This window comes from Drosophila mauritiana, chromosome 3R, assembly GCF_004382145.1.
Source record: "Drosophila mauritiana strain mau12 chromosome 3R, ASM438214v1, whole genome shotgun sequence".
Taxonomy (NCBI): Eukaryota; Metazoa; Arthropoda; class Insecta; order Diptera; family Drosophilidae; genus Drosophila; species Drosophila mauritiana.
Window position 1 is genome coordinate 27696417 of NC_046670.1, and position 14832 is coordinate 27711248.

At 42.8% G+C, this 14832-nt stretch overlaps 3 protein-coding genes across 3 annotated transcripts; 1 reads left to right on the forward strand and 2 right to left on the reverse strand.

The window, feature by feature from the left end:
- The first annotated feature begins 2074 nt into the window (after positions 1-2074).
- On the forward strand, positions 2075-8507 carry LOC117145224 (cytochrome P450 4c3). Its single transcript, XM_033310796.1, has 8 exons — positions 2075-2309; positions 5355-5470; positions 5531-5647; positions 5713-5872; positions 5962-6031; positions 7342-7630; positions 7689-7968; positions 8025-8507. Exons 1-8 carry the CDS (start codon positions 2075-2077, stop codon positions 8363-8365), a joined length of 1608 nt encoding a protein of 535 aa, XP_033166687.1. The 3' UTR covers positions 8366-8507.
- Positions 8508-8513: 6 nt separating this feature from the next.
- Positions 8514-9261, reverse strand: LOC117145225. The gene is made up of 4 exons (XM_033310797.1): positions 9202-9261; positions 8993-9148; positions 8760-8927; positions 8514-8698 (listed from the first exon to the last, which is right to left on the reverse strand). The coding sequence occupies exons 1-4, from the start codon at positions 9259-9261 to the stop codon at positions 8543-8545; spliced, it is 540 nt and encodes a 179-aa protein (XP_033166688.1). The 3' UTR covers positions 8514-8542.
- Positions 9262-9670: 409 nt separating this feature from the next.
- LOC117145744 lies at positions 9671-10360 on the reverse strand. Its single transcript, XM_033311506.1, has 4 exons — positions 10331-10360; positions 10102-10257; positions 9886-10053; positions 9671-9826 (listed from the first exon to the last, which is right to left on the reverse strand). The coding sequence occupies exons 1-4, from the start codon at positions 10358-10360 to the stop codon at positions 9671-9673; spliced, it is 510 nt and encodes a 169-aa protein (XP_033167397.1).
- Between the last annotated feature and the right edge of the window lie 4472 nt (positions 10361-14832).

A 14832-nucleotide genomic window follows, 5' to 3' on the forward strand; every position in this document is an offset into this window, starting at 1 on the left:
TAAGAGCGATGTTCTCTGTGTTGTGCTCTAATCTGCGGTGGAATTGCATGACTATATAAAGTAAACAGAAATACGCAGAATTAGACGATAAAATGGTTAAATGAAAACAGAAGTGGTTTTCAGCAGTGACTTGGCGCTTTTTCCCCCGCGAAGCTGTTAATTCTTCTTTAATTAAAGAACGAGTCGCTCGCCGGCTTCTTCCACTTCCTAGACATTATTTTCAGTCTCCGGGTTTCGTAATCACTCGGCTTCCTAGCCATAAAGTCGATTGTAATGCGCCATCGATTTCATAGAAATTGGTTACAAAAGACTTTTGCTAGGTGGTGTCTGACCTTTCGATTGAACTCTTCGAAAGGCTTCGTATTTTGGTATGCAAAAGTGTGTTTAGAATTCTAGATTGGGGACTTCAGGTCCGGTTCTATAATATATTTACCGTGCCAAAAAAAGGCATTATATTTCTGGGATTATGTCACAATCTCTGGATGTGCCGGGAGCTCCTACTAAGTCTTTAGTTATGCATCAGTAAGACAAGGTTCTATGGGCTCCATTGGAACAGGTTCCTTGGTTTACAAACCAGAAAAAAGAAACGAAACCCAAAACGCAGACGGCGAAATAATATTAATTTTGTTAGCTAAGAACCCAAAACGAGTTACGCTGGTTCCAACTCGATCTTCATCAATAAGAACGGGCACGAGTTTGAATGGTGACGGACACTAGGAAACTTCCTCCTAACCTTGGGTTACATTTAACAGGCGGCAGCAAATCGGATCTCAATCTCGATCTCGATCTCGATCTCCACCTCGAGCTATCGCTAATTGTCCAAGAATCTTCTGACTCACGAAGGTTGGGTCTACCCATGACTTCGGTGACTGAAATCCTCGAATCAAACGCTCCCATTATTAAGTGTCTACTAGCGGACATGACAGTGCGTTTAAGCTTGTTTTAATTGCACTCTTATAATGAGATCCGAACCTGCAGTTAATGAGCGATCGTAGAATCGAGCGGCTTTATCCCAGTGCCAACCTTCTTGCAAAAAGCTAGCCAAGGCTGTCTGGCTATGTCTGGGCGGAACTCAACCTCCGATCCAATCCTATAACTTTCAATAGACTTCAAAAAGGGTTGACAAGTATACGCCCCTCTTTGCCGATTGAATATGATGAGATCTTTCAGCTTTGAAGTTTGCCATTCAGGCACAAGGGCGAGATACAAAAGCGCTTAGTAAGAAATTATGCGAATCAATAGGTTGGGTAAGACGAAGATATACTGCTCTTACCAATTCAATTTCTGATATACGAAAACCAAAACTTATTTACTACCACACCAAGAAGAGGTTCTACTGGTATTTTCATAACATTTCACACTAGTGGTGCTATATCGATTAATAAAAAGAACAGATTTAGTTCAAGTTCAAGTTAAATTGCTTTTGAGACCACCACGTATTTGCATAGAAACACGTTTAAGCCAACATCTGCATTCGAAAACAGGTATAATGAAATAATACATTTCCCTTTTGGCACAGCTTTCTTCAGCATTGACAAACTTCGAATTGGAACTGAAATGCCCTAGGGGCTAAAAAGTACCAAACGTCACATATGAAATCGTAATCCAAACTGCAACGATTTGTAGGTTCCATAAACAGTGGAAAGGCCCAGTCATCTAGGCAACAATGCGACTGCAAGTCGCTTGTTTTGGCCACCTTTTTTGCCCCCTCTTTGTATGTGTGTGTCTATCGCTGTTACCACTACTGGCGCTATTACCAGCCCGGCTAAGAGATCGAGATACTCACGAATACTGGCGCAGATACTCAGCCTCAGATACAAATGCGATTCAAAGCCGAGTTCGCGAGACGAGAGCTCGAAACCCGAAACGCTTGGCCCGAAATTTTTAGCACTTCTTTTTAAATTTTTGTGCAATCTCGGTTTTTCGGTTAGTTGTCTATTGGAGTTCGCAGCGCTTGAATCGCCGGGTCCGGGTTCGAATCTCCGTGCGATAAGGATATACATACACATAGCGAATAGAAAGTGAAGTTAACGCTGAGACTGAACGCCTGTAGATCTGTGGATACTCCGCGAAGATGTCCTCGAAAGTGATAACCTCGTTGATGGCCGAGAGCATACTGCTCTCGAAAGTGGGCCAAGTGATATCCGGCTACTCCCCGATCACGGTTTTCCTCCTGGGATCCATTCTAATTTTCCTCGTGGTCTACAACAAGCGCCGCTCCCGACTGGTGAAGTACATCGAAAAGATCCCGGGACCTGCGGCCATGCCCTTCCTGGGCAACGCCATCGAAATGAATGTGGATCACGACGGTGAGTGCCGGAGTCACAAATTCTTACGGCCGTGTGGGTGCTCCAGTTAGTGATATTGACCCTGAGTCATTCTCTGATTGCTAGGGCAAACAATCGCCGACGAACAGGTGCTAATTTCTGTGATCAGCTCCCAACGAGGCAGTCGTCCACGTCCCGAAATAATTCGAATATCTGTTAAAGACCAGTGTTAATGAACTTTACTTTCCGAAATTCCGAATTGGCAATCTTCACTTTCGTTGCGGAGAATGGCGTGTCCAAGATTTTGGTCAAGTTCGTGGTCTCCTTAGAGCCAACTGCTAATTGATTTATAGAACCGCAGGGGCAAACATGTCAAAATGCGAAAACCTGTTAAAAATTAGATTGCAATAAGCTGTGATTTATGCATTTTCTATTCCTCTTTGTTTAGTCGTCCGGCGGAGCACATAATTTAATTAACAAATTTTGTATTTGTTTGCGATACGCCACATCGTCGATTGGAGGCAAATAAAACGTGAAAAAGTCGCCGGGACAAGGGGCAATTGAGCGTGCAGTTTTGGCATAATTCTAATGAATTTTAATTGCTGGAAAGTTTCGGTGGAGAAGAGGTACCAGCCTTTGAATAATTTTACTACGCAAACCAGTCGAATTACGTCTGATCTCGATATAAGGCCGGATCCGCCGACTTTCACCGGACAAAGGGGCAATTTAGCCCGCCATTTCACACGCAATTTGCGTGAATTTGTTTGCTCATCCCAAAAACAATTACCGAATATGAAGAATCGGCGCCGAAACAGCAGCCAGAAGCCGCTCATAAATCACTCACATAACAAGCTCGCCAAACACTCGGCGCAGTGATAAAAATAGCCATAAACTGCGAACAGACTGGGCTCAGAGCTTTAGGCCCAGAAAAAGATAAAGAAGAAAAGGTCCAAAGCGGACTTGATCTTGACACTGAATGGCATAATATAGCCATCGTAATTGGACCCGGCCTGGCTCGGATTCTCAATCGATCGAGGGGCTGATTAATTCGCATTCCGCGGATCCGGCGTTTTGCAACCTCCCCCCTTTCGAAGACAAAGCGAATTAACATAAATTTCAATGCGGAAGAGCCAGATACAAGATACAAGATACAAGTTCGAATTCGGCTCTTGGCCACTGCAGTGGATTCGTGTAGGAAATGGATTTGATAAACGTATGAAAAATTGCTACTCATTCGATGGGTGCTAAGCCCCAATGGATTCGATTCAATTCGATTCGTTTCCGTTTCGAGTTCTTTGTCTTTGTCTTCGTGGTTGTGAAGTTCCAATCAAGTTTTGGATACTTAATTTGGGGGTTCTATGGGTTCTCTCAATGCTCCTCGTCTAGCCCAATTAGCATTTACATTTAACAGATTTACAACCTGCTTTGATTGTCTCGAAAAGAACCTTAGAAACCCGTTTGACTAGGCAGAGAAATGCCTTGCTAATTCGTGTCATCAACATCCAAAACTTTAAGGTCGCGATAAAATCAAAAGACTTGCTCAAGAATATTTCTGCCAAGGCAAGCGAGCAACTTGCATATAATTTATGGACCGATTAGCAGCCAGTGAGTTTTATTAATTTTTTATAATTTAATTTAAGAACGAATCTCGAAATGGCCGCCGTCTGTTTGCCTGCGCAATTACGAGGCTTTTGTTAAGTGCTAAAAACTGAAAATAAAATGAAAAATGAAATATGATGTTGCAGCAACTCGGGCTGAAGGTCAAGCGGTTCTTGATCGCGTACATTTTCCAAAATACCTCTGGCTGTTGAAGAGGCAGCTCGGCAACATTTGGAGTGGAATGATGCGGAGTGTTGCCAAGGCTCAAACGGGTTTCCAGTTCTGAGTTTTCAGAGTTCTGCTGCCAACAAAACGGGGGTCACGGTTTTTTTTCAAGTGCCTGTGGGTGTTTCGGGGGTTCGTTTTGGCCTCTGCGCGATCTGGTAACTGCTTTTTAATCTGCACTACCAATGTCAGCCAAGAAATTGTGACAATCGCGAATTATACCAAATTGCCTGCGTAATCGCAGACTACCCAAATGACACACATCTACAGAAATCTGTTGCGAAGGGAAATCCATGAGGTAGGGTAGCAAAATGCGCCTAGCGTAATGTAAATAGGTTTGTTTCCATAGGTGATACGACCTCTTGAGTTTCAAATGAAACAGCGAAGGTGTGTCGGCTTAGACTTGGCTAAGGTTTAATCACACACTTTTCCCTTTTAGCAATCGAGAGCGATCTTTGTTCTTGGCAAAATCCCACAACACTTTCACTTAGTAACGTAATTCCCGTATTAGCACTTCGAATTAAATTCGCTATGATATAGGTTCTTTTTGGATTATCAAATTCATTCATATTAAGCTTTTTTATGGACATAATCATGTCTAAAATTACCTTAAGTAATTAAACGAATTCACAGACCTTGTTGATAATGGAGTGACCCCTAGAGCGGCAAAAGAGATTGCATGAAAAGTGATTTCTTTTGGACAGATCGGCATTCGACATTCGCCAAGCTCCAACTTCCGATGAAAGAGCTGCCCAGAGTCCCTCCGTTTCTCACCTGAGAAATGCCCCACCTGATGGTCGCGAAATAGCGATTCGCTTTTCGGGCGGTGGGGTTACATAAAATCATTATTAGAGACAGAGATTGCTGAATGGCCGCGCATCGCTGTTTGCGTTGTGTGTTTCATCTTTTAATTAATGCAACACACATGAGCTGCGGCGACACATAAACATGTTTACACGGTCTTGTCTATGAGTAACGTGTTTTGGCCAGAGTTTCGGCCGAGAAGAGCCCGGCTTATTAACTGGGCCACAAAGAAAGCAATTGAGGCGACCTTCATGGGGTCGGCGAAGGGGCAGCAGCGAACGCGAAATAATTACTCTGACATCTGGGAAATGTGCAAATACATAAAATAACAAACTATTTTGGCCACAAATGAATCAACAGTGATAACATAAATGCTGACGTAAATTACCCTCCCACCCATATTGTTCGAGCCAACCAAGCTAAACTGGTTTTTTCTTACCAATTCCTATCATTTTGCAGAGCTTTTCAACCGTGTCATCGGCATGCAAAAGTTGTGGGGCACTCGAATTGGAATCAATCGCGTTTGGCAGGGAACAGCTCCAAGAGTGCTCCTTTTCGAGCCTGAGACCGTGGAGGTGAGTTCGAATACATAGGCATTCCTGTAAACATAACTAATTTAAATTTAAATATATCAGCCCATACTGAACAGCCAGAAGTTTGTGAACAAGAGCCACGACTACGACTATCTGCATCCTTGGTTGGGAGAGGGTCTGCTCACCAGCACAGATCGCAAGTGGCACTCCCGCAGGAAGGTGAGTCCTTTTGAGCTGCTCTTACAACTGTATTGTGTACTTATTTCAATTTAACTTAACCACAGATCCTCACACCTGCCTTCCACTTCAAAATCCTGGACGATTTCATCGACGTTTTCAATGAGCAGAGCGCAGTCTTGGCCAGAAAATTGGCGGTGGAGGTGGGCAGCGAGGCGTTCAACCTGTTCCCCTACGTCACGCTCTGCACCTTGGACATTGTTTGTGGTGAGTGTCAATGCCGCTGGGGATCGGATACATTTTCCAGATCGGGTGACATTATTCGTGGCTAATTGCAAACGTAACTCAATTCACAGAAACCGCCATGGGTCGCAGAATTTACGCCCAGAGCAATAGTGAATCGGAGTATGTGAAGGCGGTCTATGGGTAAGATATTGTCAATAACTCGAACCTAAGATGGGCAGATTGCATGTCGAAGTTTTCTTGCCAGCTTTGCAATCAATGTTTAAATTGATAAAACATCCTGTCTTGGAATCGGCAGAAACGTTTTCATTGTGATCGAAATTGTGCCAAATTACCTATAATCATTTAAAGCAATCTGGTTTTCATCTAATCCATGCTGCCGCTAAGTGTGAAAGATTTGTTGATCTGGTTTCAATTATAGTCACAAATTGCATTCATAAAATGTATATCAAGTATATAATATTAGACCATTGAGTTTTCGACCGATGTTGATTGAAACTGTTATTGGCTATTACAAGTCGTTTCCTTTTTGATTTTTATTAGAAACGCTAGTGTCATAAATGGCTTATCTTAAATTTGACTTCGTGTCACGCGAATGTATGGTATTTAATCGTTTATAATAATCTATTGATTGAAATCAAACAAAATATGTAGTTGCATGCAATAAGCTTTTTTATCAACACAAATTGATGTTATGAGCAAATGTACTTCATTAAGTATAACAAAAAGAAAAGAAAATTGTTCAATTAAATATGTTGCCAGCCTGAAAATATGCAATTCATTACTTCGGAGTCGTAGTCAGTTATTAAACTATTTCTCGGCATACTTTCGGAGAGGAACTTATGAAACGCTGCCACATACATTTGAAAACCAGTTATGACCCTCTGAACATGAAATTTCCTTCTGTATAATTAAAATATATCACAAAAGCCGGCGACCACTGGGAATAAAATCATCAATACCAAACACAACTCTTCCTCATTTGGCGAAGAGTTATCAGCGTTGTGGCAGCAGTTTAATATCGAGAGCTGTCAGAACAGCTGTCAGGAAAGAAGACACCCTTTAGATACACATGTCCTTCCACCTCCCGAACCATTTCCCCAACCTGCCCCATCCGCCCACTTTCACCCACTTTCTGCCCCGTGCGTGCGCCAGTGGGTGGTGGTGCATCCAAGCGCAAAATATGCGAGATTAAGATGTCAATGGGATGCTTGAAGTGCTTCCAAGCTGATAACACACAGCATCGGACCCATCCTTCCACTCCTCCCAGCCACGCCTCATAGAACACACTCCCATCCAGTGCACAGATGACTAACTTTCAATTTAACGCAACACTTTCTCATTTCCCATTCCCTGTGAGAAACTCCGTAAATCGGGACAAAATGTGTATGGCACTGTTTATCTATTTAAAAACCAGCAAAGCTTTTCATTTGGAAATCAAAGAAAACTGCCACAGAACTTTGAGTTTACAATTGTTATGTTTCTTCTCGCAGCATTGGATCGATTGTGCAGAGTCGGCAGGCAAAGATTTGGCTGCAGAGCGACTTCATTTTCAGCCTGACCGCGGACTACAAGCTCCACCAGAGCTACATAAGCACCTTGCATGGATTTTCCAACATGGTGATCCGCGAGCGGAAGGCTGAGTTGGCCATTCTCCAGGAGAACAATAACAACAACAATAATAGCGAACCCGATGCCTATGATGACCTGGGAAAGAAGAAGCGCCTGGCCTTCCTGGACCTCCTCATCGATGCCTCTAAGGAAGGAACTGTGCTTTCTAATGTAAGAAGAAGGGTGACCCTGAAATGTTTCTATTATTAAATATGAAATTCTGTTGTAGGAGGACATTCGCGAGGAGGTGGACACCTTTATGTTCGAGGGCCACGACACCACCTCTGCAGCCATTTCCTGGACACTATTTTTGTTGGGTTGCCATCCCGAGTACCAGGAGCGCGTGGTGGAGGAACTGGACTCGATCTTCGGCAACGACAAGGAGACGCCGGCCACCATGAAGAATCTTCTGGATATGCGATACCTGGAGTGCTGCATCAAGGATTCGCTGCGCCTGTTTCCCAGTGTCCCAATGATGGCTAGGATGGTGGGCGAGGATGTGAATATTGGTAAGATCTTTACGTTTTCCCTGCGAGAGCTCTTTTAACTGGCTTCCCTTCCATAGGTGGAAAAATTGTGCCCGCCGGAACTCAGGCCATCATAATGACCTACGCCCTGCACCGCAATCCGCGTGTCTTCCCCAAGCCGGAGCAGTTCAATCCGGACAACTTCCTGCCGGAAAACTGCGCCGGACGCCATCCCTTCGCCTACATACCCTTCAGCGCCGGACCGCGTAACTGCATTGGCCAGAAGTTCGCCATTCTGGAGGAGAAGGCCGTGATTTCCACGGTTTTGAGGAAGTACAAAATCGAGGCTGTGGATCGCCGGGAGGATCTCACGCTGCTGGGCGAGCTCATTCTGCGGCCCAAGGACGGCCTACGGGTTAAGATTACTCCAAGGGATTGAGGAGCTGATTCCCTGCCTCGGAACTCGGAACGCCGTTCGCTTCTATCCAAAGCCCAGTTGTAAATAATTAGAGTTAGCCGGATATGTTAGGTCTAGAGATTAGTTTATGTTAAACTTTGTAACCGATGGAATTCTTTATAGCATAGGAATAAACCTCATCGCATAATTTGTTAAAAGTCATGAAAGTGAGTAAAAGAAATCTACGGTTGCGCGATTAATTCCGTATGCATACCAGTCGGAGTGGATGAGGTAATCCCCGTGGGGAAACTTGAGGTCCCCGCTCACTTGTTGATTCATAAAGTTTGTAGGCAGTTTCTCAACGATTAGATCATGCTGAAATATAAGAAAGGAAAGTATTCAACTGCTCAACCAATCACCGCATCAGCAAACTTACATTGAATGGACAGGTGTGGTTCATGTTGGAATGTTTTTTAAACAGCCCATGAAAGAAACTAAATATCGGATTGGACTTCGGGTGTCTCAGGGCTTTGCAAGCATCGACAGTGATGTTGTATAGAAATGGCTTGTAGCCATTGTAACGCTTGAGCAGAGAAAAGTTCACCTGAAAATTAAACAATAAATTTTAATTCAACACTAAATAATGTATTCATTTTAGTCGTGACAAACCTTCACTTTGGTTATGGGAAGCTTGTGTAGGTTTACTTTGAGCGAGAAGTACTTAAAGCTCCGGTTAACCGACTTCAGATGGCAATACTCAAAATCATCGAACGCGTTATCCCAGGAGGTGCACTTGACATTCGTGAATTCCACCATCGAGGCTATCTTAAAGAGAAATGTGCCTTAGTAAGACTTTAATAAATGCATAGCATGCATACTTCTGTGATCAGAATAAGGAGCATAATTATGTTGCTTATAAGCCCTATGAGTTTGCACATAATGAACAGCGCAATGATACTGACTTCAAGAGATTCGGTTTATTACTGCCCCAGGCCAACATAACTTTGCAGTAAAAAGATCACAATACATTAATCACAATTTAAGTACGCATGAACCTGAACTATTTGCATTCGTCTAAATTCGTAATAATGTTCTTTTAATTTGTCACAGTCTATTGGACCAGCAAATAGCATTTTTATATTTTTACGTTCCCTGATTACATTTCATATGAAAACTTAAATGAAACTAGACCCATTTTAGGCATTTTATAAAATTTAAAAAAAAATGTTGTTCACAATTTTGTAGAATATAATTGTATGATTTGGTTAGCCAAGCTTTCTTTGTACTCACTTTTTTAAATTATGTATATTAGGCATTATATTACTGGGTTTAATGAAACTATTGTTTTCAGGATAGAGTGCCATAAACTTGAACATCCGCTCTATTTATATCATTAACTATCCATTTGGAATCAAAAAGATAATCTCCCACGGGAAAAGGCAAAATTTTTGTAAATTTCGTATTTACAAAATCGGCAGGCAGCTTGTCCACAATAATATCGTGCTGTACGTACGAGAAATAAATTACTCATATATTCATATTCATATTCATATTTTACGTACATTATAGGGACATGAATGATTCATGTTGGAGTGATGCGCAAAAAGACTGTGAAAAAATCCGAAAACCGGGTTGGACTTCGGATACTTCAGAACTCTGCAGGCATCCGTGGTGATGTTGTATAGGAACGGCTTGTATCCATTAAACTTCTTGAGGAGAGCAAAGTTCACCTAAAATGGTGGATCATATAGTGGATATTTAACCATTTTTAACCTTACCTTGACTCTGGTAACGGGAATCTTATACATTCTTACTTTAAGTGATATGTATTTGAAGGTACGGTTCACAGACTTCAGATGGCAGTACTCAAAGTCGTCAAATTCTTTGTCCAAAGAAGTGCATTTGATATTCGTGAACTCGAAGTCAGAAGTGCTCTAAATAGAAATGTTTACAAAATGAACTCTCTTTCCGGTTGGTACTTACCATATTCACTGAGTGTAATATTACAATGATTAAAAGTTTGTATTTCACGGACATCGTTCGAATATTCGAAATCTATTCATATAATTTTTTACATCAATATAGCTCCATGTCTGCCTACAAATAAACTATTTGTTTTTAATTGTGTAAGCCTGGCTCCACAACTATCAATCAATACTAAACAGAAATTAATGGATGCATTCAAATCGGAAGATGCTGATATTAAGCAATCAAATATAATTTAAATATTATGATGTTGGGGTTAATCAGATAACTTATATGGAGCAATTAAAACTATTTTCAGACTAACTTTTTAAAATAATACAAACTACCAATAAACTCCTAAATACAGAGATTCATTTATCTTTGTCATTATTTATATTTTAGTCATTTGTGTGGATCCGTTTATTGGGAGCATTGTTTCGTAGTCGCTTTTCAGTGTTAGTTGAGTTAAGACCAGCTTGATTGGGATTCTCCTCCTGGAACTGGATTTATAAAAATAATTTATGTATCCAGACTTTAGATTATTTGTTATAAATTATTCTTTCGTGTGACAAACGTCTTTATTTGGTTGCAAATCGATAACTGTGCAGTGGCCTAATAAAATCGATTTTACATCTCTGAATTGAGTCTTTGAAGGCTTTTAAGGAATATGTGGATTTCAACAAACGGCACTATCTGTCTGTCTGTGCCCTTTTCCTCAGTTTCTTTTTTCTTGTATCTATCATCATTATTTTATTTTTTTTTTTTGCAAAATAGAGCGGCGCCAGAGCTTAAAGGCAACTTAAGTGTGCTCATGGTTTGTAATGCACAAATAAATGCGGCGGACAAATAAATGGGTGGTGCGGTGTGCGGCCATTGGTCGTATGTGTATATCTGAATGGATATTATGCGCATATTTCCCGGGTCGGCGTTAGATAACTCGAATCGGAGCAGGAAAAGATAGCTGGCCAGATAGATAGATAGAAAGATAGATAGCTAGATCGATAACCGGCGACGATAAGCGACCAATGACGACTCCTGCGCCGGAATGGGCAAACAATCAATTAGAATGGCAAAATCTTCGCAAATGCAATAAAAATCCACGGAACGCAAAGGGCTTAAAAAGTAATTCCCGAGCTAGAAAATTGTGGTCGGTGAGAAAGGGTGATCACCACCAGCACCGGCTGAAGAAGAGCGGAGAAGTGGCCCTGAAATCATGACGATCCCTATCGACCCGTCTGCGGAAAACTCACTCACCCACTTACGAGTCGCGGCAATAAATCGATTGCCACTGCAACCGCACTTTATATATGGGTTTATGCATTTACAATGCCAGCGATTATTGTTTGCTTTAGTTTACGGCCGGACTTTAAAACCAATCGATCACAATTGGCCAGTGACCAAGCTAGTTATGTGTGTCATGTGAACGGAAGCTTGGCCCACAGCTCTATCCCAACTAACTAACTTTCCGGGGAATCTTCCGCCCAGCATATGCTATCCGCTAGCCAAGTCCCGGGGTAATTATGCGAACTCTCCGTGCTCCCCGACTCCTTGCCGGATGTCACTTAACCGGATTGCGCCTGCTACATCAAAACAAATTGCACTCCCTCGTGGATAGCACACAAATCTGATTAGAAAAACATTTACAAACGCAAATCGCAAGTTAGCAACGACGTTATCCTGTCCGCAGGAAGGGGCCGTCCGAACCCACCCTGACATAATTTGATGTGTGAACTTTGGCCGACCCACGATGCTCCGGCTCCGGGATGGGTCTAATTTGATTGACGTCAACGCGCCCGGAAACTGTGGGAAAGGGAGGCGGTCGCACTGAAAAAAAATATATAGAACCTGAAGTGTTCCACTGAAGTGAATCGTTTTAAAATCAAACTTTGCCTTGCTTTTTTCCCAGTGAAGGCAAGAAACGATTTCACAACGGACCGCAAGTGGAAGAAGACCCAATCCGCTTCTGTGGCAGGTAGCATCCGAGTCCGGTCCGGGATCCTGTTACTGTTCCTTCTGCGAGTCCGTGTCCTCGCCAATGGAAATGATATCCAAACAAACTCAATTTGGTGTGCTGCCAGCGCCTTTGATAGATTAGCAGACAAAGCGAAAGAGGCGCGACTGCAGCGACACGTGACCACCAGTCCTGGGCGGAGGTGGGGGTGGATGTGGCATGGGCTGTTGGTGGGCGGTGGTGGGCGGTGGTGCGAGGACACTGACAACTCGTATTCGTATTCCATTTGGGCGAGCATACAAAATTGATTTGGTTGTAGCACAAGCAAAATATTTGCCAACGGCAGGCAGCCATTAAACAGCTGCTGCTGTTGCTGAAATTTGGAAATTCTGGCTCCTGATTTTCCAGCAAGGACACGTGCCGGGCGGCGATGGATGGCGATGGCTGGCTGCTGGTTGGGTGGTGCACTTGCCAACGCCACTGTCACGTGCCACAGGCGGCAAATTAAACAAGGCGCAACATGGGAAGCAAAAGTTTAACAATGCAGAAAATTGAAAAACAATCAAAAAACCCGGCCGCAAAGAGAGGAGGGCAGTGAAAGTTAAGTGCCGGCATGCATCCGAGGACACAGGATGTCTGATACGGGATTCGGGCTGCGGGATAGAGGATTCGGATATATTCCTCTGTTTGCTCGAAGCGCGCTTTTCGTTTCGTCTCACTTTATTTGGCCATAATTAGCTTAATGCGCGCAACAAACAAACCGGAAGAGGCCGGGGTGACGAGGAGCTGAAGCGGAAGTGGCCGAGTTGCCATCCAAAAGCGAGTGGGCCGTGCATGTCCTTGCCTGGCATTTAGCCAGGCCAACGGCAATGGCAGAGCAAACAAACGTCCCAGCAACGTGAACCAGTAGCAGTCCACACAGTGCCAGAAAAAATGGCAAGGGTCACGAAAGGTCGATATAAGTAATACCCTTCTAGATGTGTGGCTAATAAGCTAATTTATTCGTTTAGAACTTATTCTCTAACTACCTTAATTTCTTAAGTTGTGCATATTCACGGATTAGTCGGTGCTGATACCATGTGGAATAATATATTATTAGTACAAATATTACTGAATCATTTCGTATATAGAATCAACTTAATTCATTTTGATTTCATAATGTACCTTATAATATTTGTCATGTCATTAAAATCATTTCTTTTTCAAAATTCACCATTCAAAGCCAATCCGCAAGTCGGTACACCCCGAAGAAAGGGAACTGCCGGAAAACGGAAACAAGGCAAACAGAATGCACGGAAAAAATTAAAATCATTAATCCCCTTAAAAGGTTCTTAATCTGCGGCTGCTGCTGCTGAATTTTGTTGCTTCATTTGCCGTCGTCGTTGAGTTTTTGCCAGCCATTTGGGAATCGGTGCCCCTGCATTGCTCATACGCAGCGTTGCCAAGTTGGTTGCCCCGGTGTGCGCGCCCCTCTTCCTTCCTCACAATATTGCTATATATATTCAGTTAGTTTGGTTTTTTTGCACCTACATATATTATTTGTGCTGTCAATGAAGTGTCCGTTGGCTGTCATCGCCCTGCGACATCATCATATGACTCTGAGTCAGCGGACAATCAGCTGCCAATTGTGATTAGTTCTCGGGCGAGTGCAGATTATGTTCGATCTTTGGCAAACCGACGACCCTGGCCAGTTTGGAGCCACACGCAACAGTTGTTGATTGCCACCTCCGTCAGCGACTGCGATCGTAAATTGAGCAAACATTTGTGGCTGTGCAATTGCATCGCAAGTTTTATGGCACTCTCCAGGGCCCACTATATATGTACACATATATGCGCATATAGATATTTTCGCATTCGCATGTACGAGTATACTCGGGCAATTTCGAGTACGAGACGAGGGCAAACAGCTCGCTTTATGACTGGCAAACCTCCCGCGGAATGGCAATGCAAAAACTGTCACAATCAGCAAAATGTAAATAATTTCACTGCGACCCGAAACAGAAAACAGAAACAGCAGGCAACTGAGCGTCTGAAAGGTGGCAAAACAAAAAGGCGAACCTGGCGCAAATAAAACAATAAATTTTATACAAAATTGACAAGCTGGCTTAGCCGCAGCCGCAGTTACTGATAGCCAGCCACTTTCGATGGAGTGGCCGTTGGGAAAACTGGAGGGCAAAGGCGTTGGAGTAGACCACTCACGGACAGCACTGCCGCGGCCCAATAAACAATAAACTATTAACAATTAACAATAAACAATGAGCAGAGCACATTGCAGCCAGAATTATGCAGTAGCCAGTTTGGTAGTTGGCTCACTTTGGGCCGTAAACTCTAAGCATTTAATTGCGAAATCTAAGATAGACTAAGCTTCTCTCGGTTAAGTAGACTAATTGGGTGCTACATGTCATTTCGGGGAAATGTTCTCTTTAATAATATAAGTTTAATATACAAATGATCTTTTCTTTCAGCTGGAAGTATATCAGACTTATCTTCCCAACAAACCCCGCAAAATCTAATTAATTTCGCCCCCCTCCGAAAATTATGACAGGGGTGGCTAAATAGATCGTACCCTTATTTGGCGACTGAAATCAAAACG

Excerpts from the sequence above, each read along its gene's own strand:
- LOC117145224 (XM_033310796.1), top strand. The coding sequence starts at position 2,075 with ATGTCCTCGAAAGTGATAACCTCGTTGATGGCCGAGAGCATACTGCTC. Across the intron at positions 5,471-5,530 it reads TCGAGCCTGAGACCGTGGAG|CCCATACTGAACAGCCAGAA; the intron begins GTGAGTTCGAAT and ends TAAATATATCAG. Across the intron at positions 7,631-7,688 it reads AAGGAACTGTGCTTTCTAAT|GAGGACATTCGCGAGGAGGT; the intron begins GTAAGAAGAAGG and ends ATTCTGTTGTAG.
- LOC117145225 (XM_033310797.1), bottom strand. The coding sequence starts at position 9,261 with ATGTGCAAACTCATAGGGCTTATAAGCAACATAATTATGCTCCTTATT. Across the intron at positions 9,149-9,201 it reads TCCTTATTCTGATCACAGAA|ATAGCCTCGATGGTGGAATT; the intron begins GTATGCATGCTA and ends TTTCTCTTTAAG. Across the intron at positions 8,699-8,759 it reads ACCACACCTGTCCATTCAAT|CATGATCTAATCGTTGAGAA; the intron begins GTAAGTTTGCTG and ends CTTATATTTCAG.
- LOC117145744 (XM_033311506.1), bottom strand. The coding sequence starts at position 10,360 with ATGTCCGTGAAATACAAACTTTTAATCATT. Across the intron at positions 10,054-10,101 it reads TTCCCGTTACCAGAGTCAAG|GTGAACTTTGCTCTCCTCAA; the intron begins GTAAGGTTAAAA and ends CCACCATTTTAG. Across the intron at positions 9,827-9,885 it reads ATCATTCATGTCCCTATAAT|CACGATATTATTGTGGACAA; the intron begins GTACGTAAAATA and ends TCGTACGTACAG.